Source organism: Ascaphus truei, chromosome 6 (assembly GCF_040206685.1).
Source record: "Ascaphus truei isolate aAscTru1 chromosome 6, aAscTru1.hap1, whole genome shotgun sequence".
Classification (NCBI taxonomy): domain Eukaryota; kingdom Metazoa; phylum Chordata; class Amphibia; order Anura; family Ascaphidae; genus Ascaphus; species Ascaphus truei.
The window spans coordinates 110,572,836-110,599,205 of record NC_134488.1 but is presented as its reverse complement, the minus strand read 5'-3'; the positions used below and the strand labels follow the sequence as shown (position 1 = coordinate 110,599,205).

The following is a 26,370-nucleotide window of genomic DNA, read 5'->3' as shown; positions in this document are numbered from 1 at the left end:
GTTCAACTCGCCCATCTCCAACACTGAGCTCCACATGTTTTTGCTAAAAGAAGGTTAACAGGAATGTTATTATTATTTATTTTATGGTCTTACATAGGTCAGTGTTTTAGTAGACGTATTGATCATGGAGAAGTGTACATTTGTTGTGTTTTAGTAATTATGACAAATGTGCAAAGCCTTAACTCTTATAGAGTTCTTACTCATAGTGTCCAGGATTATAAAAAGCAGCTCCAAAACTGTGGCAACTTGCTTGAATCAACTTGCTTGTATGGTACAGGTAGAAGAACGGCAGTGCACTGCCAGAAAGACCAGGAGGAGGCTCACGGTTGCAGCAGCAAAAAGTGTTTATTGCATAAAAAAAATTGGACTAAATGTCCCCCCTAGCCACAGCAGTGGTCCACCAACCTTGAGAAAGGGCATAGAGCCCGAAATGCGTTGGTGGACCACTGCTGTGGCTAGGGGGGACATTTAGTCCAATTTTTTTATGCAATAAACACTTTTTGCTGCTGCAACATGAGCAGCCTCCTGGTCTTTCTGGCAGTGCACTGCCGTTTTTCTACCTGTTCCTGCTGAATCATCTGGTGGACTGCACGCCCTTTATGCTACTGCTCTGTGAAACTCCTGGATACAAAAAGTGAGTTCTTTCTGTGGGTTGCCATACCCTGTTATTCTCACTGTATGGGACTTTGTCTGTACTAATTATCAGTGGTGCCAGTGGCATTAAGTACTAGTCCCCTAACCCTATTAGGGCAACTTTATTGTGTATATCCAGTATATTGGGAGTTTCTCTTACTGCAGACGTTATAAATATAAGGACTTGTTCTTCTGATCCACTGGCGTCCTATACATGCCTGTATGGTAGTCAGAAGGGGTACACCTCAGTACGAGAACATATACAATAGCGCAGATCAGTAGAAACATTTCTTTATATAAGAATAAAAATATAGAAACCGTACTAAGAATTTGTACGAATTTAAAAAGGCACAGTCACAACAATGGCGACATCGGAGCGGCGAAGAGTCCAAACCACTGACGATGTTGCCATTGTTGTGATTGATAATAAATGTGTATCGAGAGTGATACACCAAAGAATCCCCTTTGGATAGGCGCACTGCAGACCTGAAAATAAAGACGGTCAGGGGTAGGATTGGTGTGTATAAATAAAAAACTTTATTAAATATTTGTGTATAAATAAAAACTTTATTGAATATTAGTGTAATAGTGTACACAAAACAGTATATAGTGCTGTACTATACACTGACTAATAATAGACTGCTGTTGGTCTATGTCAACCTCCGTCAAGCGTCTCACTGTGCTCCCATTAGTTCTGTCTCCCTTGAGGTGTGAAAATCTTGGCAGATGCTCTAAATGTCAATAATCTAGATGGGTTATTGTAACCCTATGACATATTGGTAGGTATAGGCTCTACCGAGACTAACAGAGAAGTTCACGCAGCACATCAACGTAATGTGCACACTGCGCATGCGTCATGTAAGTTAAAACAGTAGAGTCTGTTTATATGCGAGTTGCGCATGCGCCGGGGCAGTGCGTGAAGTAAATGTTTGGACGGCCCGTATAAGGTTGGTAACGGGTAAAGGGAGTACTGGGTATCGAGGAAATGTTCAATAGTGATTACCCATAGTGACACACAGAGCGTAGTGCCTATGGATCACTATAGATCGTAGTTTGATATGAACCCAGTATATATGCGTATTCTTTGTACATTGGTGCGTTCATGTGTCAAAGTTTGTGCTGTATCTGGTATAGTGTGCGTCTCAAATGGGCGTAGGTACGAGGATGCTGTGCACCTTTAGTAGCAGGAGTAGTGAAAAATAGTAAACGCAGGTCTGGGCTGCTTGGTAATATTTTCAACGGGGTTTTTTGGTGCCCATGTGACCGCAGAGCTGCTCACTCGTAAACTGCTGCAATTGAGAAAATGGTATAGCACACGAGACCTAGGTAGTCAGAGCAGCTGTGTCTATACAGGGCTGCATGGAAAAAACATGCACGGTAGTATTTAAAGCAGGCAGGCTATTATGATAGTGAATAGCAAGTGCTGCCCTGTAGCAGCACTAACACCTCTTTAAATGGGTGTATCAAATGAAAGTAAGACACAGGTCAGCGCACTAGAGGAGCTAGTAGAGATAGCTGGCGTGGTAAGGTATGAATCATACAGCTAAAGACCCGACATGCTGCATGTTTCGTCACTTCCTGTGACTTCATCCGGGGTGGGCGTTGCTTGGTTCCCGGTCGCTTCTTTATACCCTGTAGTTGCCATAGCGATCATGGGACGCCAAATGCTGTAAGGTGGTGATGCATGAGTACTGCATCCTAAACTGACCTAAGTTATTGTATGTAATACAAGTAAGAATTAACTTTGCTGGATTTCAAAAAATTGGGTTGGTGGTGACAACACTAAAATGAGTTGAAATGTGACTGTGATCTGACATAGGTTCATAGGAAAGAGTTAAAGACAAAACCTTCGTTTAAGCCAGATGGATAGTGGGTATTGAGCAGATAAATCCACCTGGCCTCCCGTTGCAGGAGTTTCTTATCCCAATTCCCCCTGCGAATGCTGGGGGGAACATGGTCTATGCCTTGAAAGTTAAGCGTATCAAGTTTCCCTGCATGGTGGTCCCTAACATGACGGGAGACCGGGGTGTCCAAAGCATTCCTGATAGATCCTATATGTTCCAGGATGCGTCTCCGGAGTTCTCGCTTTGTCTTGCCAACATACTTTTTTCCACATAGACAAGTTATCAAATAGATGATTCCACTGCTCTTGCAGTTGATAAACTGTTTTATGGTGTATGTTTTATTGTTGTCAGTATTTGTAAAGGTCTTGCTTTCCTTAATATAGCCACAAGCTTTGCAGTGATGGCACTTATATGATCCTTTGACGCTCAACCAAGTTGTACTTTTTCTGTTGTTTCCCAGCGTAAAGTGGCTGTGCACCAACAAATCTTTAATATTTGGTGCCCTTCTCCAGACAATTGATGGATGGCTTCTAAGTACCTTCTTCAGATCTTCGTCGTTCGTCAGGATAGGCCAATGCTTGGTAAGTATCCTGTGGATATCTCTCCACTGATTGTGGTAAGTGGCTATGCATCTGATCTCACTCATTTTCTTGCTGTCATCCGGTGATGGAGATTTTAGTAAATCAATACGTGGTGTGTTGATTGCACGATGATACGCCGTCTTGAGTTGGCGATTAGAGTATCCCCTAGCTAGGAAGTTATCCCGCATTTTTGTGCTTTCTTCTTTAAATGCCATGATATCTGTGCAGTTGCGTCTGATGCGCAAGAATTGTCCTGTGGGGATACCTCGTATGAGGGGTTGAGGATGAAAACTGTCGGCTCTAAGGTAACTATTAGTGGCAGTCTCTTTCTTGTGGTTTGTTGTGGAGAGATAACCATCCTCATTGATAGTGATTCTTAAGTCCAAAAAGGTAATGCTGTTAGGGCTACTTTCCGATGTCAACTTAAGGTTGTGTTCGTTGAGGTTAAGTATTTGCAGAAAGATTTCCAAATCATTCCTTGTGCCCTTCCAAAGTAGTAGGATATCGTCTATGTAGCGTAGCCACAAATCTATGTGTTCTGTGTACATAGACATTCCTTCCGAAAAGACACTGATGGCCTCCCACCAGCCTAGGTATAAATTGGCGTAGGTGGGGGCACATGTTGTACCCATGGCTGTTCCTTGGATTTGTAAATAATATTTGGAATCAAATAAAAAGTAATTGTGTTCCAATACAAACTCTAAAAGCTCGACAATGAAGGCATTATGTTCAGTGTATACACAGCTACGTGATGATAAAAAGTATGCTACCGCCATGAGACCGAACTCGTGTTTTATGCTGGTATACAGTGACTCCACATCGAAGCTTACCAGCAAAGTACCCTGCGTGACTTGTATTCCTTCAAGTCTGTTAAGGACATCCTTGGTGTCCTGGACGAAGGAAGGTAGTGATGTAACAAATCCTCTGAGTACTTTGTCTATATATATACTGATAGGTTCGGTAAGTGAGCCGATGCCCGCTACTATAGGTCGTCCAGGTGGTTTTTTAATGTTTTTATGGACCTTAGGGATGGTATAAAAAGTTGCTATAGTAGGGTCTTTTTGCATCATGAAGTCATGTTCGTTTTTTGATATAACTTTCATCTCCAAACCTTTACGTAATATATTGCCCAAAGTTTTTTGAAATGGTACTGTTGGGTCACCAGAGAGAGTCCTGTAGCATTTTTTATCCTTGAGCAATCTCAAGTTTTCCCTTCTGTAGTCCTCTGTTTTTTGTATCACTAAATTTCCTCCCTTGTCGGCCGGCTTTATAGTGATTTCCTTTAAATCTTTTATTTCTTTTAGTGCCTTTTGTTCTTCTTGGTTCAAATTACTCTGTATCTTGGTCTCTTTCAGGGATTCCAAATCCTTAGTAACCAAGTTAAGGAATGTAGAGATGTTGGCGCAGCTGTCCTGGTGCGGTGTAAATCGGCTTTTAGGTTTCAGTGTTGTGTGGGGTCCATCTCCAGGATCTTTGTCCCCATCTTCCAGGAGGTTGATCAAGTTGACTAGATGTTCTTTATCTTGGGTTTGCAGAAATTCTTCATATAGATTAGGTATCGCATTTCTTCCTCGTCTCTTGAAGAATTTGTGCAGGAGCATTTTGCGTGCGAAGAGGTTAATATCTTTAATGGTCTCAAAAAGGTCAAATTTATTGGAGGGAACGTAGGATAAACCTTTTTCTAGGAGGCTGAGTTGAGCCTCCGTAAGGGTTATTTCAGAGAGATTTATGATTTCACTCTTGTTGTTACATAGGTTCTCCCTGTTTAGTGTCTTCTTTTTCTCTGCCTCCTGTATCCTGACCATCTTCCTCTTCCTCTTCCTCTCCAATACCCCTCCTCTTCTAGTCTTTCTGGGCCATAATCTATTGCCTCCTGGGCCTGGCCTAAAAAATGTTCAGGGTTGTGACTCTCCCCTTGTGCCGGGGTTTTATCCCTTTGTGATTTTGATCTCGTTGTTATCCTGTTTTGATATCCACTACTGTCTTCAGTCTCTGACATTTCCCAGTCAGTGGACGAGTCACTATGATCCTGTATTTTGGCCCTTTCGGCTTGGAAATGGTGCTTATAAATTTTGCCACTCTTGTAATCCCCACTATCTCTCAGGAATTTTACGCGCTTGCGTTCTTTAATTCCTTTCACGTAGTTGTCAGTTGTTTTCTGAAGGATGTTTTCATATTTCTCAAACTGGGGTGATTCCTTCCATTGGACTGCCTCCTTTTTGTTTCTCTCTATGTCAATGTTAACCTTTTTGAGTTCAGCCAGTTCGTTCTCAACTAATAGAATCATTAAATCATGTGAACATTTTGTTATGGTCTCGTCCCATTTTTTAATGAATGTCTCCTGTAAATTATGGTATGGTATGATGGAGAGAGATTAACTCTCAAACCCCTCGGTATCATCTTACTTTTTTGATATTTTTGGAGGCTGCACACCTCCCACCATAGGCGTGATTGTTTCTTATAAAGATGTTCTAGGTTTTGAAAATACGTCCTGATGTTACTAACGGTGGGTTCTTCTCTAGACATTGGGTTTATTGAAAAAATGTTTTCTGAGTCAGCCTCCCAATCGTTGAAATCCATAGTGCGTGAAAGAAAACCTGCCATTTTTGATGATTGTCTCAGGTTTATAATAAGTGTAGCTGAAAGAGGGGAGCTGAGGTGAAAAACAGGTAGAGAAACCAGTTGGTCATTGTCGAGCTTTTAGAGTTTGTATTGGAACACAATTACTTTTTATTTGATTCCAAATATTATTTACAAATCCAAGGAACAGCCATGGGTACAACATGTGCCCCCACCTACGCCAATTTATACCTAGGCTGGTGGGAGGCCATCAGTGTCTTTTCGGAAGGAATGTCTATGTACACAGAACACATAGATTTGTGGCTACGCTACATAGACGATATCCTACTACTTTGGAAGGGCACAAGGAATGATTTGGAAATCTTTCTGCAAATACTTAACCTCAACGAACACAACCTTAAGTTGACATCGGAAAGTAGCCCTAACAGCATTACCTTTTTGGACTTAAGAATCACTATCAATGAGGATGGTTATCTCTCCACAACAAACCACAAGAAAGAGACTGCCACTAATAGTTACCTTAGAGCCGACAGTTTTCATCCTCAACCCCTCATACGAGGTATCCCCACAGGACAATTCTTGCGCATCAGACGCAACTGCACAGATATCATGGCATTTAAAGAAGAAAGCACAAAAATGCGGGATAACTTCCTAGCTAGGGGATACTCTAATCGCCAACTCAAGACGGCGTATCATCGTGCAATCAACACACCACGTATTGATTTACTAAAATCTCCATCACCGGATGACAGCAAGAAAATGAGTGAGATCAGATGCATAGCCACTTACCACAATCAGTGGAGAGATATCCACAGGATACTTACCAAGCATTGGCCTATCCTGACGAACGACGAAGATCTGAAGAAGGTACTTAGAAGCCATCCATCAATTGTCTGGAGAAGGGCACCAAATATTAAAGATTTGTTGGTGCACAGCCACTTTACGCTGGGAAACAACAGAAAAAGTACAACTTGGTTGAGCGTCAAAGGATCATATAAGTGCCATCACTGCAAAGCTTGTGGCTATATTAAGGAAAGCAAGACCTTTACAAATACTGACAACAATAAAACATACACCATAAAACAGTTTATCAACTGCAAGAGCAGTGGAATCATCTATTTGATAACTTGTCTATGTGGAAAAAAGTATGTTGGCAAGACAAAGCGAGAACTCCGGAGACGCATCCTGGAACATATAGGATCTATCAGGAATGCTTTGGACACCCCGGTCTCCCGTCATGTTAGGGACCACCATGCAGGGAAACTTGATACGCTTAACTTTCAAGGCATAGACCATGTTCCCCCCAGCATTCGCAGGGGGAATTGGGATAAGAAACTCCTGCAACGGGAGGCCAGGTGGATTTATCTGCTCAATACCCACTATCCATCTGGCTTAAACGAAGGTTTTGTCTTTAACTCTTTCCTATGAACCTATGTCAGATCACAGTCACATTTCAACTCATTTTAGTGTTGTCACCACCAACCCAATTTTTTGAAATCCAGCAAAGTTAATTCTTACTTGTATTACATACAATAACTTAGGTCAGTTTAGGATGCAGTACTCATGCATCACCACCTTACAGCATTTGGCGTCCCATGATCGCTATGGCAACTACAGGGTATAAAGAAGCGACCGGGAACCAAGCAACGCCCACCCCGGATGAAGTCACAGGAAGTGACGAAACATGCAGCATGTCGGGTCTTTAGCTGTATGATTCATACCTTACCACGCCAGCTATCTCTACTAGCTCCTCTAGTGCGCTGACCTGTGTCTTACTTTCATTTGATACACCCATTTAAAGAGGTGTTAGTGCTGCTACAGGGCAGCACTTGCTATTCACTATCATAATAGCCTGCCTGCTTTAAATACTACCGTGCATGTTTTTTCCATGCAGCCCTGTATAGACACAGCTGCTCTGACTACCTAGGTCTCGTGTGCTATACCATTTTCTCAATTGCAGCAGTTTACGAGTGAGCAGCTCTGCGGTCACATGGGCACCAAAAAACCCCGTTGAAAATATTACCAAGCAGCCCAGACCTGCGTTTACTATTTTTCACTACTCCTGCTACTAAAGGTGCACAGCATCCTCGTACCTACGCCCATTTGAGACGCACACTATACCAGATACAGCACAAACTTTGACACATGAACGCACCAATGTACAAAGAATACGCATATATACTGGGTTCATATCAAACTACGATCTATAGTGATCCATAGGCACTACGCTCTGTGTGTCACTATGGGTAATCACTATTGAACATTTCCTCGATACCCAGTACTCCCTTTACCCGTTACCAACCTTATACGGGCCGTCCAAACATTTACTTCACGCACTGCCCCGGCGCATGCGCAACTCGCATATAAACAGACTCTACTGTTTTAACTTACATGACGCATGCGCAGTGTGCACATTACGTTGATGTGCTGCGTGAACTTCTCTGTTAGTCTCGGTAGAGCCTATACCTACCAATATGTCATAGGGTTACAATAACCCATCTAGATTATTGACATTTAGAGCATCTGCCAAGATTTTCACACCTCAAGGGAGACAGAACTAATGGGAGCACAGTGAGACGCTTGACGGAGGTTGACATAGACCAACAGCAGTCTATTATTAGTCAGTGTATAGTACAGCACTATATACTGTTTTGTGTACACTATTACACTAATATTCAATAAAGTTTTTATTTATACACAAATATTTAATAAAGTTTTTTATTTATACACACCAATCCTACCCCTGACCGTCTTTATTTTCAGGTCTGCAGTGCGCCTATCCAAAGGGGATTCTTTGGTGTATCACTCTCGATACACATTTATTATCTATCTAGCCCATCCCCAGGCAGCACGCCTCTACCTTCTAGGGGTCTGAGCGAGGTCCCTTTCTATAGTTCATTGTTGTGATTGTGTTTTTTTTAATTCGTATAAATTGTTAGTACAGTTTCTATATTTTTACACATAAAGAAATGTTCCTACTGATCTGCGCTATGGTATATGTTCTCTCTTGTATTGAGGTGTACCCCTTCTGACTACCATACAAGCAAGTTGATTCTGTAGGAGCCTATTTGTCATAATTACTAAAACACCTGCACTTAGATACTTCCTTGTTTTCTTTCCGCTGCCTTCTTACCATGCTCCCTCTGGACTTTGAAGACCAATTCAACATTTCTGGGACCAGTGAAGACAATCCCAATTAGGGATTCTGAGCAGGCAGTTGCAACTATGTATATATTTTATATTTAACGTCACATTTTTGAATCACTCTTTATATATATTCTACTGATGCAGCGGACGTTATTCGAACACATCACGGCGCCGATTTTGAGTTCTCTGCTGTTCCTCACGCAGCATGAACGCGGCCAATTGTCCCAGGCAGCCCCGCTTATCGCGGATGTTTTGTTTGAATTTCATGGAGTCTGTTTCTTCTTTTGCAATAAAATGGATGAATTGTAATGTGTACAGCACTGTGCTACTGTGTCACCGTTCTACTGTGCTACTGTGTCACTGTGCTACTGTGCTACTGTGTCACTGTGCTACTGTGCTACTGTGTCACTGTGCTACTGTGTCACTGTGCTACTGTGTCAATTTCATGTTTTTACAAGCCAGAACACGAAATTTCGTTTTTCTGCACTCGCCGCGCTCGCATCTTAGTGCGGGGAGGCTGGAATTCATCCCATGGTTTCAAATCTGGATTCCGATGTACATGACGCGTGAAGTGTTTCGAATAACGGCCGCTGCATCAGTATATACACCAGCACTATATTTTTATGTGTTAAATAATTCACTGTGGGAGCGCCTAATCGGTCACGTTGTGTTCATATATACCGCTTAGGAGAGTTCATCATAAATGAAATTATAGTGAACAGAGCTATCAAAATCTCACAGGTTTCTTCTTCAAGTGAACTTGAAGAATAGCTTTGGAAGGCTTTAAAAAGGCAATACAAGGCGGCAGATTGTTTTGCGAATTTCAATTTTTTTTCTATAGTGTTGAGAATGGGGGTCTCAGGAGCTGAACCCTGTTAATTACCGTTCCGGGGACTCCCTGTTTCCAGAGATGCTAACCAGTGAATTAGGTGAAAGTAGCTGCTCTCCTCTGCCACCTGGGTTCACAATTAGGCCGCTGTTCAGAGATTTGGTGTCCCGCGGGCCAATGGGAAGCTGTGACGTCATTTGTGCAGCTTCCTATTGGCCCATGCGATGCAGGAGCTTTAAACTTTAACGCCCTTCTTGCTGAGCCGGAGCAGCTACCAGCACCTAGTTCTGAGGTAGGTTATTTCCGTAATAAGAGTGTCCCCGGAGCTGACGTTAATGGGGTTCAGCTCCGGAGATGCCCTACTTCTATTCTATATTTTAAAAAAATTGCTGGCTTGGATTGCTCTTTTAAGAGCTCATTTTTATTGTCAGCTATAAGTAATTTTCATATAAGGGGATCACATTCTACAATTAATCGACATGGTCTAACAAAGATTAAACAGATACTCTGGGCCATAATAAAACACCTTTTGGTCATGGAACAATCTTTTTGTCACATTCCCTTGTATAGGATAGGAGGTGTCTTCTGGCACAATGAGGTGTCTTATGGCGTAGCATGGCTTAGTAATTATTAACCTGTGTTTTAGCGGTGGACTGAGAACAGACATGGTTTTGAGCTTCTTTATGTGGGTTATGGTAAGATACAAGGGAATAATTTCCTGTTATAATGCTCTTTTTTGTGTCTGTTCTCAGCTTTAATGCACAGGGGGTCCTATTAAATATGCTGTGAAGTCATCTTACAGTTTCATGGACTCATTGAAAAAACTGGTGCTCATAGCAGGGTTATATTTAATGCATATAGTATATATAGTATATAAATTATTCTTTTAGGAGCAACATACACAGAGCACCTACCCAAGTCCTATATACAGTAGGTGAGTGCTATTGATGAGCTCCAACTCAGAGAGTCCTGGGATCTTCAGTGTTCCAGTTGCAGGCATGCAGTGTAGGCGCAGAATTCTATGCAGTGTTCTGACTGCTGAAGATACTGTATCCAGAGAATGGACAAATGATTGTGAAGCAGCGCACTGCTGCCGTGCACTGCTTCAATATTGTGTTTGTTCCCTTTGCTCGGGAATTTCCATACTTTTACAATGAGCAGAACTATCCCTATGCAAGGGTGAGGTGGCTGCACAACATATTGAATAGAGGCCAAGTAGAGATAGGCTCCTCTAGATTTGTGCTGAACCTAATTCATTATTCTGAACATACTGTATGCTGAGAACTCCAACAATTTGACACTCCCAATTTTTTTTTTTTTACAGTGATAGTTCTTAATGATATTTTGCTCTCCATGGAGGAAAGGAAACCGCTCTCTGTGACGTCTACTGATTTGATGTTCATTCTGGAATGCCTGGGACTAACTCACCTGAGAATCCAGTCAAGTCCATAGCCTTTAAGTTGCTCGCTTTAATGATGGTAACAGTGAGACGGCCAGCAGTCGGGAGGTAACACAGCGAGAAATTTATTTCACCCAAATCAGCTTTCTCCTTAGAAATGAAAAAAAAAAAACAATATCAATGTTTTCAGTATTTTTATTTCAATATCGTTCTTAAGCACATGAACTCATTATTAACATCGATAACGAGTATTGCAAAGCAATCTATTGCAGTCCCCTCTGGCACCTAAAGGGTTTACTTACAGGTTGCCACTGCAACTATAAGGATATCTGCCCTCAAATATTCACAGGGGCAGGCTGGCATGTAGGGCAGGGGGGGGGGATTACCACCCCCCCCCCTCCCCGGTCGATCAGATCCAGAGGCTTCACTTCAGTGAAGAAGTTTGACCCTATCTCCTCCATGGGGCTGGGGGTAGGACATGTTCAATATCATAAAATGGGAAATTCTTTAGACTTCACTTTGGACACAATAAAACATGCTTTGATACACAATGGTTGAGGTCTCTTTTCTTCCATGTCTCATGTGTTGAAATTTCTGTTTTCTTAAAACTATACTTGTCAAACCTATATAGAACTTTGAACACCCACAACCCAAACTATATATTACATGATGTGCATAAAAATTATTGCATTAATGAAAATGATCCACCAATTCTTTTTTATTTTTTGATACGTACTGTATCATCTCCAAACATGTGGGACGGCTTTGGGCACCTTTCTATGCCAACCTTTTCATGGATTAATGGGAAGCCACAAGAAGTTTGGCGGTAAGAACACATTTTGTAATCATATACAGACGTGTTCTACAGATGCTATATACAGTATACTATCTACTGCTTATTTGGAGTGGAATGGTCGGGACCCTGCAGAAATGTATCAATTTGATATTTACATACTGTATGAGTTTCATCGTCATCACATAAACTTCTTGGATATACTTTTGTATGTGGATCTGTCTTTGGGAGTCCGAACAGATGTTTATACAGTAGGAAACCCAATGCAAGCAATTCACTTCTTAGGGCAGACAGTTGCCATCCTAGAGCATTAATTAAGAGAATCCCTCAGGGTCAGTTTATGAGGTTACGTCGTTACTGTTCGAATGATTCTGATTTCACTTTAGGAGCTTCTGATCTCTGTCAGCATTTCAAGGAGAGAGGGTATAATGAATGAGATCTTAGCAGTGCCCTGGAGGATGTTTCTGACATCAGCAGGAACACTTTGATACAGAAGAAAGATATGTCTGTCTCACACTCATAGCAAAACGAAATATGTTGACAAATCATCTGTTCCCTTGTTCATTACTTGATAGAGCAGACAAAGTCAACAAATAGTATCTATAATTGAGAAACACTGGGATAAACTGTCGCTTGACCCTGTCTTGAAAGAAATGTTAGACTTCATATCAAATGTGTATTTAGGAAAGCTCCAACTTTGGGAAATCCGATCTCTCCAAGCGTCTTTTCTTTTGGACAAAAGAAGAGACCAACAAGGTTTCTTTGCATGTGGGAAATGTGAGGCGTGTTCTCTGTGTCTAAATATGACCATTTAACAGATAATCAACAAAAAGTATACAAAATTAAATAATTTATCAACTGTCCTTCAGATCATGTCATATATATGTTGCGCTGTGGATGTTTCAAGTCCTACAGTATATACAGTACTTTAGGTTTGATCAGTAGAGCTTTAAAAATGCAGATATTTGAACATATGAGACTTAGAAGGAAAAAAAGAGACCTGAAGGATCCTTTATCAAAGCATTTTATATTCTGTCCAAAGGGGGTTGTAAAGAATTTCACATTTTAAGATATTGAACATGTCCTACCCAATCCCTGTGGGGGACATAGGGTTAAACTTCTTTATTGTGGAGAAGCCAACTAGATCTGTATATTAAGACTTTTAACCTCTAGAGGGCTCAACTGAGATTGGGACTTGAAGCCTTTTTTTATAAATAATGTTTCTAGGTAACTTTCCTCTCATGGTCACTGTTTTAAAAATGTATTTTCCTATTTTTGTAATAGCCTCAGTATCTCTTATCCTGTGGAAATGTTACATGAATGAATTTGATATGGTGCAGTATTGGGGATTTTAGTTAATTAATGAGTACAAGTTTTTAATTAGTAATTATCATGGTAGTACAGCTGAACCCCATTATAACGCGGTCCTTGGGGGCCACAGAATGAGACCACGTTATAACCGGGATCACGTTAAATTTCGGCGCGCGAGAATTTACCGGCATCTAAATCTCTCTCCTCTTTGCTGTCAGCTCTCTCCTCACTTCATTGGGCTGTGACGCCTCGCACGAGAGCTGACAGCTACAGAGAGGAGAGCACGTGGACACAGCCCTATGAAGTGAGGAGAGAGCTGACAGCAAAGAGGAGAGAGATCTAGATGCCGGTAAGTCCTCGCACGGCAAAATGAAGTTTTTCAAATCTTGGGAGTCATGGTCAGACCACGATATTTGCGGATTCGCGTTGTAGCGGATCACGTTATAATGGGGTTGAGCGGTATAAATTAGCAACATAGTGACTTTTTGGTTACTCCTTGACAAAGAGCCTGCTAGTGCGAAATGTGTAGGAGATTTGGTTCAACCTCGGATTGTCTGGTTCCTTTGGTCCCCGGACTTCACAAATCAGTCTCCAAAAGAACAATTCGTCTTTTCCGGATTTTTTTCTAGCACGAAAATACAATCCGATTGGATTATTAAAATCCACCAGCAGATTGTATCCACATCACTGTGAAATGCTCAAAGAACTAGATTGGTCATCACTTGAGTCTAGGCGCAAAGTTCATCTCTCCTGTCTTGCCTTCAAATACTTTCTGGGCAAGCTACCCGCCTATATGAACAAGCTCCTCACCCCAACCACATGCAGCACTTATTATCTAATAGCTGACTCCAAAAGACTGTTCATGGTCCCAATGTTCAACAAAGTATCCGTCCGCTTCTCCTTCTCTTACGTGCACCCCCCAACTAAACTAAACTAAAGCTGTCTCACATTTTAATCTGGTCTGTAACTGTTACATACGCCTATAACATATTATCTCTTACTGTGCATGCAATGTCTTGTATATAATGTATAACCCTGCTCACTGACAGATATACGACTGCATATGTATCTTGGAAGCCCTGATGCACTGACATTTTTTATATTGTTTTTCAGTTTACAATAACAAAACATATAAAAATTATGCGTTTCTAGCTCCCGTGCCGTAGGAGACATATAGATGTAGAAGCTGTTAACGCTCCTGCTGGCGCGATGCAGCGAGACAGCGGCAGCAGGCGCCATTAAAGGCATTAGCCGCGTGTGAACAAGGGCTGTGGTTAATGCGCTTCTGCACCCGCTGGCGCCCAACGCCTGTTTTCTGTATCTGTAGCCCAGTGTTTTGTCTACGTTCAGACCTGTCCCAATTCCAACCTGATAAATATGTATGTCATGTCAGAGCCAGCGAGCTGTGGCATTACAAATCTATTTATGATGGGAAACACAGTGTCAGAACAATCTAGTCCTGCTCTCCTCGCACATATAGTCATGCACAGACACACATACACACAAACGCACACAGACACAGACACGCACACATGCAGCAGTGTTCTACGCCAATGTTCTTCTAATGAAAAGAGCTGATCAATTCAACAGCATAACACCAGAAGGAGAGGAAGGAAGAATAAAATAGGGAACGGAAAACAAGAATTGAAAACGGTTAATGTTCAAAGAGCTGATTGTATAGCAGCCAAGGAAAGTAAACCAATGAACTCCTGTAGGAATATGTAATGCATTCCAGAACATAGGGTTGTAGAGTCCTCTCACTGTGCAAGGCTTAAAGGAGAAAGTGTGAACGTGTACAGACACTGTCTGCTGTTCTTTCCTTAGGCCAGGTCACTGCTGGCTACTGCAGGGACGAGAGGCGCCTCACAATGGAGCCGGGTCCGCTGCGAGGGGGGGCCGCCGCGCTGCGCTGACAGAAACTCCTGCTCTCAAGAAAATTGAGATCAGGAGTCGCGACGGAGCCACGCCCCCCGGTGGTTCAGCCAATGAGGACAAATCTGCCGGGTGACGTCACGGCCACACCCAGTCACTCGCCCCCCCCTGCAGACCGGGGAATTTGGCTGCACGCGCCACCAGCCTCGCAGGCGCGCATGCAGCAGGGCCGCAGCCTTAGGTGCCAGCGCAGTTGGTGAGATAGTGAATAGCACAGTATCGATGTGCAATGGTAATCCCTATACATAAAAATGCCTAACCAGTGATTACAAAAAAACAACCAGCCAAGCCCCTGGTACTGCACATGCTTTAACAATATTGCAACTGGTGCATTGCAAGACATCTCTGGAAACACTTTTCCTAATTCAACTCATCTAAATTTTAGCTGCAGATCGAGAGAAAAAAACCTGCAAAAATAAAATAAAAAAATCTGTCGATCATATATCCTTTTTTCTTTTAAACACTTAGGGCTCTATGCATCAAATGCACAAATATAAGCATCAAATCGTGCTGAAAAATACCTGTGCCAAGCTGCATCTATGTAGTAGTCTTAGCTGCAGCATTTTTGGGTATGTCTGTGACGAGATGAGGGATTTATGAAGCAGTGTCTTTTTTTTAGCGCAGTATACGCCAAATTATAACGAGAAGAAACACACTTAACAAATATGTCGCCTTTTGGACCTAAACATTTTTTTTTTGTGGCAGCACATTTAATAGTCAATTCAGATAACTGCAAAATTAATTCCTTGGTCACAAATGCAACTGCTGTTATTCCCTACAGCAGTGGTTCCCAACGCCAGTCCTCAAGGAGCGCTAACAATGCAGGTTTAAGGCTGTCCTCATTAGCACAGGTGGCCCATTCATTTTGACTGCACACCTGTGCTCAAGCAGTGGGTATACTTAAACCTTGTGGTCCTGGAGTGGGGAACCTCTGCACTACAGTATTGCAATATCTTGCATTAATATCATGTCCAAACTAGCACAAATCATTATACGCTAAAAACGGTGGATTCCTACAGACTATGAATGCTGGTTAAACTGATTTTCAAATTGGCAAACACTCTTTTCCACTAACATTGCCAAGTTTACCCCTCCCAAAGATAATGAAATGCTAGTTGGGGGTGCCCTTACCAAACATGATTGCAAATGAAAAGCTGAAGTAATCCAATAATTGGCAGTCACTTGTGTGTTTAAAGGAATGCCATGTTAGCTTGATAACAGAAATAATATATATTGTTCTCTATAGCACTGACAATTTAAGCAGCACTGTACATTGAATTATGAGCTTACAGAGATGACTCTGGCATTTGAACTGCGTTGACCGGTCTCAAAGGCAGCGTACCTACCACATAGCTACTTCTTCAGCTTGCTATCGTTCCACCGAATGCCACAGATCCATATTTAGATTTTTTGCAATAGTTTTTTCACTCCATTCCCTCTCTATATTTTTTTTTACCAGACTTTCTACATGTAAAAAAATAAATCTATAAATAAATCAAGAATAGCATCAAAAAATATATATACAGTATATAAAAAGCAGATGTGTCATTATCTCCTTTCGGAACCCAGAACATAGAATTGCTGCTAGAAAAAGCCTTAAAGTTTCAAACCCAAAGATATGTGCAGACTTCAACGTAGCAATGAATACCAACTGAAACTCTAAGGCCTCGGATGTAGTGGGCGCGTGATAGAGCGCCTGGCGTCACGTTCTATTAACATATCTCCCAGGTCTGCTAGTTTTTGATCACAGGAGTCTCTCCACGTGTTGTTTTAAGGTTGGTTTGAAGGGATATACAGTATATAGCACTTGAGACATTAATAAAATAGGTCTCTCTGAAAAACCCACATTTCAGGGCCTATATCAGGCCTGCACAACACGCGTCCCACAACTGTGCAGCCCACGGTGGCTTTCCTCCTCCCTCCCAAGCCCGCTCTCCTCCTCCCTCCCCCCCTGGCGAGCCCGCTCTCCCCCTCCTCCCCCTCTCCTCTCCCGCCGAGCTCGCTCTCAGGACTGCGCTCTAGCAGTGTGGCACTTCCGGTGCCTGCTGCTTGCGTGCGTGCAGTCCTGCCTGCCCTGCCGCTGCCTCCTCCGCCGGCAGCCGCAGGATACCAGCCTCTCCTCCCGCCTGAGATAGGCATATAGGGGGCGGGGGGAGGTAAGTAATGTGAGATGCAGAGGGTGGGGGGGTGATGTGAGGTGCAGGGGGAGTGATGTGAGGTGCAGGGGGGGTGATGTGAGGTAAGAAGTGTGATAAAAAGTGCTCAAGTACCAGGCTGTTCACAATTGCAATAAATCATAGACCATGAATAGATGAATCAATCTTCAATATAAATGAATGAATATGTCCATATAGCCATCACATGAAAACTGCTCCCTGAAAACTGGGGGTAAGTGGAAAACCACCACTCTCAATTTCATTGGGAGTATCAATAAGGCATAAGATAATGGTTGCATTTACTCACAATCATCTTCTGGTCTGGGGAGACGTGCTGCTGCTGATGAAATCCCGGTAAGTGCAAAAGAAGCAGAGCACAGCCAAATAGGAGCAAGGAGAGGATCCAAATGCACAAAAATATATTTATTGGAGTGCCCAAAGCATAAGAAAAAACCTCCTACGCGTTTCGAAAGTAATGTTCTTTGTCAAGGAGTATAATCCCCTTGACAAAGAACATTACGTTCGAAACGAATTGGAGGTTTTTTCTTATGCTTTGGGAACTCCAATAAAGTTATTTGTGTACCTTTTGGATCCTCTCCTTGCTCCTATTTGGTTGTGCTCTACTTCTTTTGCAATTACTGGGGTGATGTGAGGTGCAGGGGGTGATGTGAGGTGCAGGGGGGGAGTTTGATGTGAGGTGCAGGGGGGAGCGTGATGTGTGTGGTGTGCAGGGGGTTATTGTGTGTGATGTAGAGGTGGACTAATATGTGTGTGGGTGTGGGGGAGAGATAGGGGTGTGAGAGATAGAGGGGGAGTCTCGCAAAGGTTGATGATGACGGGTGCTGGGGGAGATATGAGGATGATGAGTGCTGGGGGATATATATGAGGATGATGATGATGAGTGCTGGGGGAGATATGAGGATGATGATGATGATGATGAGGGGTGCTGGGGGAGATGTATGAGGGTGATGAAGGGTTCTGGAAGAGATATATGAGGATGAGGATGATGAGGGGTGCTGGGGAAGAGATGATGATGATGATTATTTTACCCGTGCGGCCCAAATCTGTTTTCCTTGGAGCTCCTTCTCACTTTACAAGTTGTGCGGGCCTGCGCTAGATAGAGCCAACGCCACCTCTAGATATAACCTAAGCAACATCTTGTTACATCCATGTGATAATTATAATGGAGCTGTGTGGATAGGTGTTGATAAAAGAAACACCTCTTTGCATATAATTAAAACTAATGTCCGTTATACTAATGCAAGGGCCCATTATGGCTAAAAACAGCACTTAACACAGCATTAGTGAGCTTTGAAGATAAGAAGTAATGCCTTGTTAAGTCAATACCGGAGCTTTCTGGTCTGGGCCTCAGATGTGTATGTGCGCTCATACGTATCTCTATCACTATTGTATTACACGACAGAGAGAAAGAACCCTATGAGGACGCACACTAAACTCTACTAATAGAAAAATAAATTTTATTAATTAATTACAAAAGATACGGACGTGAACACAGATAAAAAAGCGCGCTAGCCAGCTTGTGACTATCATGCAGACATATACATCTCCAAAGTATGTATAATATAATCTATGCAGATGCATGTGCGTTGTAGTATACAGATAGACTCCTTGTATAGGTCTGCTGTACCTTAATGGCAATATCCAGGTATGCCTGTGTCAGGTGGACTATTCAACTGAATGTTACACCATGTGCATAAAGGTATCTGAAAGATAAACAGGTGTGTCTCAGAAGGACATATATGCACCAATTCAATTGCTGTGCAGGTAAGTGACACTTAAACCTATTGACACACACTCAGACCCTTATACACCCCTGATGTGCAGGTGTGCATATGTACTGTAGTCAATAATGAAGTAAATCCAGGATATACTCAGTAGCCCTATCCATACAGAATCATCCTGACTGGATTACTGAGTAGTTAGACAATAAGACATATTGTGTTTTTACTCAAGACAAGCAAAAAACAGGTTTATGCAATCTCTAAGCCTAATCCATGCAAATGCATACCAAGGACAGGAAAAGGAGATATAGCCACTGAGTCTATAAGGTAGAAAGACTCAGACTGTCCAGTTACGGAGAATTCCGTCTGTGCAGTGAAAAAAGCCCCTTAAATAGAGTGCTAATATCTCAGTGATCAGCACTTCAAAATTGGTATATAATGGGGTAAATGTGGCAATACGTCAGTTGGTACTCTGTGGTCCGAGAGAATCTGAATCTGAAAGATGTAATACAACCTGTCTTGTTCAGTTGCCCTTTGGGAGTAAAGCTTCGACACCTTCACTATGTAAAGGTACAGTCCTGTCTCCACTAGTAGATACCACGTATGGCCCACATCTTAGTTAAATAACTAGGAGTTTAAAGCATGAAGCCGCTGCTGTGCATAGATACCGGAGCTAACGCTCCTGTCGCGCTGATGATGTCAGTGCGAACGTCATCATGTGGGCCATACGTGGTATCCACTAGTGGAGACAGGACTGTACCTTTACATAGTGAAGGTGTCGAAGCTTTACTCACAAAGGGCAACTGAACAAGACAGGTTGTATTACGTATTTCAGATTCAGATTCTCTCGGACCACAGAGTACCAACTGACGTATTGCCACATTTACCCCATTATATACCAATTTTGAAGTGCTGATCAGTGAGATATTAGCACTCTATTTAAGGGGCTATTTTCACTGCACAGACGGAATTCTCCGTAACTGGACAGTCTGAGTCTTTCTACCTTATAGACTCAGTGGCTATATCTCCTTTTCCTGTCCTTGGTATGCATTTGCATGGATTAGGCTTAGAGATTGCATAAACCTGTTTTTTGCTTGTCTTGAGTAAAAACACAATATATCTTATTGTCTAACTACTCAGTAATCCAGTCAGGATGATTCTGTATGGATAGGGCTACTGAGTATATCCTGGATTTACTTCATTATTAACTACATATGCACACCTGCACATCAGGGGTGTATAAGGGTCTGAGTGTGTGTCAATAGGTTTAAGTATCACTTACCTGCACAGCAATTAAATTGGTGCATATATGTCCTTCTGAGACACACCTGTTTATCTTTCAGATACCTTTATGCACATGGTGTAACATTCAGTTGTATAGTCCACCTGACACAGGCATACCTGGATATTGCCACTAAGGTACAGCAGACCTATACAAGGAGTCTATCTGTATACTACAACGCAAATGCATCTGCATAGATTGTATTATACATACTTTGGAGTTGTATATGTCTGCATGATCGAGTCACATGCTGTGCTAGCGCGCTTTTTTATCTGTGTTCACGTCCGTATCTTTTGTAATTAATTAATAAAATGTATTTATTTTTCTATTAGTAGAGTTTAGTGTGCGTCCTCATAGGGTTCTTTCTCTCTGTCGTGTAATCCAATATGTGTATACCCTGATAGCACCACTCTAGAAAGTAAAAGTTCTTTTTCTTTTCGGTAGGCTGAGCAGGCACTCTGTGTGGTTTTTTTTGTGTGTCTATCACTATTGTACTCTGCGTAGAGGTTTTCTTTTACTTTTTTTACTCACCGTAACTTCTTTGTGTACCTGGTATGTAACTTCTAAAGCTGTATTGTTCCTGGGAAAATAGATTCTTTGCAGACTTTCAAGCTGTATCTTTAGTGGACCAGTATAATGATTATATAGAACTGTTGTTCGTGAGCCTTCAACAGCTCCCTCAAAGATTAAACATGCCTCAGATGTATTTCAATCCGCCGTGTGGGAAATCATGGACAACCCATGTAGATATCAAAGTGATCATAAACAGGGCATCTGTTGAAATGTTAACCACACCACTAACAAGCAGACATGCAACACATTGCAGTAAAACAAGCAGATTCATTAGAGTACATTAAAGGTGCAATCTCCCTTTCTATAATCTAAAACAATCTTTATTTTTTTTGCACTATTTAGTACTCTGTGCATGATCCTGTTCATGCTTCAAAAATGCATACAGTATATACTGTAGGTATAAACACCATTCACCCTGGTGGGTGTTTGCTGTTCTATTGTATAGCAAGTGGTCAGTGCAGCAAACGTTTGTTCCAATTTTGAATTGTCTGCTGCTCACCACGTTTGCCTTTGGAAACTGTAACGTAAAGCGGCAATTTCCTCCTCAACAATAACATGTTTGTCCTACTAAAATGAACAGGGGTCCCCGAGGGCAGGAGCAAACTGGGCTCCTTACGCAGAGTTGTCTTATGGAATAGCACCACTTAGTAATTATGGGCCTACATGTAGGGCTGGATACAACCCTGACATGGATGATGATGGAGTACATCATGCACGAGACTGACATGATGGCCTAAGTTTAGACAAGAGAATTCAGGAAGGATTTCAATTGAATAGTTGATTTAATCAACATTCTCTACGATTTTCCATTTACTGTTCCTGGATGAAAGAGAAAGGCTGTTGTACTCCAATGACGTTCAGCATAGACACTTAGGCAGTTTAAATGGGTTTTATTTTGCAGAATAAGGGCACGATTTTCCAGGGAATACCCTTTGTCAGGTTTGATCAATCCGCAGTGTAACATGTCCAGGTGACTTTCCTGAGTGCACCAGGAAGGATTTCTCTTTCATGTATTCCTGGGGCGTCTCTGAGGTTGCCCTTATATCTGCACTCACACCCTAATACTGAGCTGTAAAGAGTGCCACCGCCGCCATTTTGTTCATTATATGAATGTATGTCCGAATGTAAGGATGGGCAACTCCAGTCCTCAAGGGCCACCAACAGGCCAGGTTTTAAGAATATCCCTGCTTCAGCACAGGTGGCTCAGTCAGTGAGTCAAAGGGTTTAACTAAATAACCCTTAACTAAATATCAGCATTGAAGTATTGTACTTCTATATTATTTGTCACATAGGATGTAGCATTGGGCATTTCTGTCTTTTGTTGTCAGTCAGTGAGTCACCTGTGCTGAAGCAGGGATATTCTGAAAACTTGTTGGTGGCCCTTGAGGATGGAATTTGCCCACCCCTGTCCTTATGTGTGAGACAAATGAATGGTCACCATATCATTAATGCTGTCGGACTATTTGTATCCTAATTTATCAGATAAATTGACAAGACCAGCAGTGAAGGGGTGAAATCAATTATATATCTGCTGAAACACTTTGATTTTTTTTTTTGTTTTGCTCCAATCAATAGAATTTATCAATAGGTATTGCAGGAATCTCTCTGCAGGTACACGCAGGTCAGGGGCCTTTGTATGCTAGTGAGGGGCCAGTCTATTGACAGCAAACTTCTAATATCTTTAACAAGCTTTGTATGCGACACAAACATTGCTCTGAACACTACAGTAGCTCAATAAATGAATCACGAGCCGACACTGAAGAAGGGATCTGTGTGGTCTTTAAAGTTTACCTATTTGCGATTTATGCAGAATTGACTGTTTAAAAATATAAAATACAGAAAGGAATACAGATAATTCATTGCAGTGGTCGAACCATCATTAATCTCTGTTAAATGCTAAATAACAATGCCATTATCCACTTGCTCTATGTATAAAACGCTGCACCATCGCAACTGGACAAACACAGCTATTTCTATTTCATTCATGTATAAATCACAAGCTTCAAAAGTACCTGCACACTGTTCTCAGTGTTTAGAGTGATTATTAAATTATGTTTAACAAAGCAGCCAGTAACCCTGCACTCCAACATTCTTTGTAACACCAAGTGTCCGATACAGGCTATTTAAATAAGGGGAGAAAGGGAACGTGTACGGTATGGGCACATCTTATGTGCAGTTGGACAGGGAGGTATATGAGATATTACTATTATTTATGTAGGATGAAATGTCATGAGAGAGACGGTCTGGGGAAAGGGAGAGAGGCTGGGGAGAGGGGGAGAGGCTGGGGAAAGGGAGGGAGGCTGGGGAGAGGAAGAGAGAGGGAGAGGCTGGGGAAAAGGAGAGGCTGGGGAAAGGGAGAGAGAGGCTGGGGAAAGGGAGAGAGAGGCTGGGGAAAGGGAGAGAGAGGCTGGGGAAAGGGAGAGAGAGGATGGGGAAGAGAACGAGGAGAGAGAGAGAGAGAGAGAGAGAGAGAGAGAGAGAGAGAGAGAGAGAGAGAGAGAGAGAGGTGGAGGGAGTAAGGGAGGTGGAGGGAGTAAGGGAGGTGGAGGGAGTGAGGGAGGTGGAGGGAGTAAGGGAGGTGGAGGGAGTAAGGGAGGTGGAGTGAGGTGGAGGGAGTAAGGCCTGGGACCCGCTGCGCCTGGCGGCACGGGCGGCTGCACGGGCTTTCCCCACCAGCAGGGGAATCCTCCCGACCCCGGTCCCCCCTGGCTGCACAGCTACCTACACGCTGTGATGCGTCAGCCGCTAGGGGATACAAGAGAATTGTGATTCCTAGCTTCGACGCGTCACGTGGTGTGACTGTGAGCCAATGAGGAGGGGAGGCTTCGGGAGGAGGGGAGGCTTCAGGGAGCGGGCAGGAGTGTGGAGTGTCTGTGTGTGTGTGTGTGTGTGTGTGTGTGTGTGTGTGTGTGTATGCGCGCGTGTGTGTGTGTGTGTATGTATGTATGTGTATGAGTGCCTGCCTGCGTGTGTGTGTGTGAGAGAGAGTGCCTGCGTGTGAGAGAGTGCCTGCGTGTGTGTATGACAGCCCGAGCCCATGGAGGGAGGGGGGGGGAGTAGCGGGTCCCTCCGCTCAAGCCACGCCCCCCCTCCCGCTCAAGCCTCCCACTCCCGCCCAACTCCCGCTCCGGCTCCCGCTCCCTACAGACCGCATATCGTGGTCTGTGTATGTCAGCGCCCCGCCTGTCTGCAGTGCGGGCGCGCTGACGGAGGGAGCGGGGCCTTAGCCTTAGGGAGGTGGAGTGAGGTGGAGGGAGTAAGGGAGGTGGAGTGAGTAAGGGAGGGAGTAAGGGAGGTGGAGGGATTAAGGGAGGTGGAGGGAGAGAAATAAAGCAATAATACAGCATAATTGGGGATGCCATTAGACTAATACCATTATAATATTTATTTTTAAGTGATGTCATTTGTTTTATAAATATTTTTTTATGGTGTCCCGGGTTTTACTTTCGGAAATCTGGTCACCCTAATAATATTGCCATGAACTACATTTCATTCTAGCGCTGAAGAGATCAGCTACGCATTTTCCTTCATGATATATATCACTCAAAGAGTACAATCCCGTATCTTGCTTTATAATTATGGTACTGTACTTGACTGCAAGAGAACAAACATTTGCTAAAAACAAGGCATGTCTCTTAAGGCGCCATTTTTTATTTTCATTTTTTCCCCCATATTTTTATTTTAGATGAGTTACTACCACCCATGGTAGCAGAAACATGTCAAAGTCTTCTTACCTAGGATCTAAAGGAGAAAGTGTATTTTATAGTGTGTAACTATTCAAATGGGGATTGGTACAGCACTACTGAATAAAAACATGTTCTGTAGGACAGGAGTGGCGAACTCCAGTCCTCAATGGCTCCATTTATAAAGACCGCACTATTTAAAAATCGTGAAGTGCTAGACAAAAGTAACAAAAAATAAATAAAGTATGAATTGAGACACGGGTATTATATTCCCCATGATATTCAAATATTCTCCGTAAGACATCGTTAATTTCACCGTAAAAGAATTATTCCTGCTGGGCAGGCCACCGCTAATTGACACATTACCACCAGAATAGCGGAATTCAATAGCCTCATGATTGATGTTCACATCCACCTATCCTCCTGGGCTTCTAGACATAAACATTAAACAACTTGTGAGAAGAAGATGATTTGTTTGGGGGAAGGAAAAAAAAATACTTAAACATTACAGAGCAAATATTCATCTGGCAGTTAATCGTCAAGAGCTTTTAGTGATAACAGGTGGGCTCTGCACAACTTGGCTCGCTGACATGATCTTATATATTTGGTAGTATGCTCTGCAACGAGTACCATTATATGTGCAAGATGTATGATGTGATCTATTGCCACATGTTGTTCTAGGGTATTTGATCCATGCAATTGGACATCATCAGTATCCAGTATGTCGGTGGTACACAGATATAACAGGCGATTGTCTGAGCGCATGTTCTAGTTAACCCTTTATTTGCTGGTGGGGTTTGCTATTGTATGCCCTTGTGGAAAGGAGAGAGGGAGAGAGGGAGAGAGGGAGAGAGGGGGAGGGAGAGGGGGAGAGAGTGCCCATATTTCTGAGGAGATTCCTCTCTGGTGTAATTCGACAATTGTGTTTGAAATGTCGGATTTCGCTTTGACGTGACAATATTGCATGAACTTTTTGAGCTTGAAAGTTCAAGCGAACCTTTTTGCGATTTTTTCCCCCCTGTTGTTGAAAGTAAGAGTAAAGCATATGGGGAAGCACATTTGGACAAGCTCACACATCTCTATGTATCTCACTTCTTGGATGTAACCTGTGCCGCTTGTGTTGCTGGAGTGATACTGTATGCTGTAATGTAACACTACACTGTGTCAAAATCGCCATTGAATCCTACGGAGAGCTGGTGCTTAATCACTGTAATATGTTGTGCTTGTGGACACAATGACAGATGCCACCTGTACTATGATATTCTGATCAAGGATCATACTATAAATCACAGCGAAGGCAGGATGGAGCAGCTCAGTGAGTAAAGGCCCTGACTCTAAAAACAATTACACTAAGTTTGAAGAAGACCGTGGCCAAGTCACATTATCTCGCTGTGCCTCAGGCACCAAATAATAGATTGTAAGCTCTATGGGACAGTGACTCATTGTGCTTGCATAATTCTATGTACAGCGCTATACAAGAAATAAAATATTCTACTGAATTTATGTGATACTGTGTCATTTGCAGTATGTCATAATACAATCACAAGTAATGTCATGAACCCCATCCACATATTGGCGTTGTGAGCACTTCTAGATTTGGGTAAATCAATAATGTTACTAGGTGAGTGAGGATCTCTGCTTGAAATGCCCCTAGGGTCTCTCTCCCTCCTCAAAACGGCTCACCACTGCATGTTCCTGCAGGGTACACTTTGCCTACACAGTATCTAATTTAAGAGTATTACTGCATCCACAATTACACAATGGGTAGTTCTGCAGCAGCAAGTGGCTGCAGAGCAAGAATAGCGAACAAAAGCTCATTTTGTTTTCCAGTGAAGGTGATTTTGATTAGAGAATTGATTGAATGGCAGGCACTTAAGGAGATTGG

General features: G+C 42.6%; 1 protein-coding gene across 4 annotated transcripts in view; it reads right to left on the bottom strand.

Annotated features, from left to right (window-relative positions):
- The window catches only part of SYT3 (synaptotagmin 3), a 162,140-nt gene that overhangs the window by 59,730 nt on the left and 76,040 nt on the right, over window positions 1-26,370 (bottom strand). For all 4 annotated transcript variants that reach the window (XM_075605774.1, XM_075605776.1, XM_075605777.1 and 1 more), the window contains exon 7: window positions 11,043-11,163. In XM_075605774.1, coding sequence (XP_075461889.1) covers window positions 11,043-11,163 — 121 coding nt within the window. The remainder of the gene's footprint in view (window positions 1-11,042; window positions 11,164-26,370) is intronic.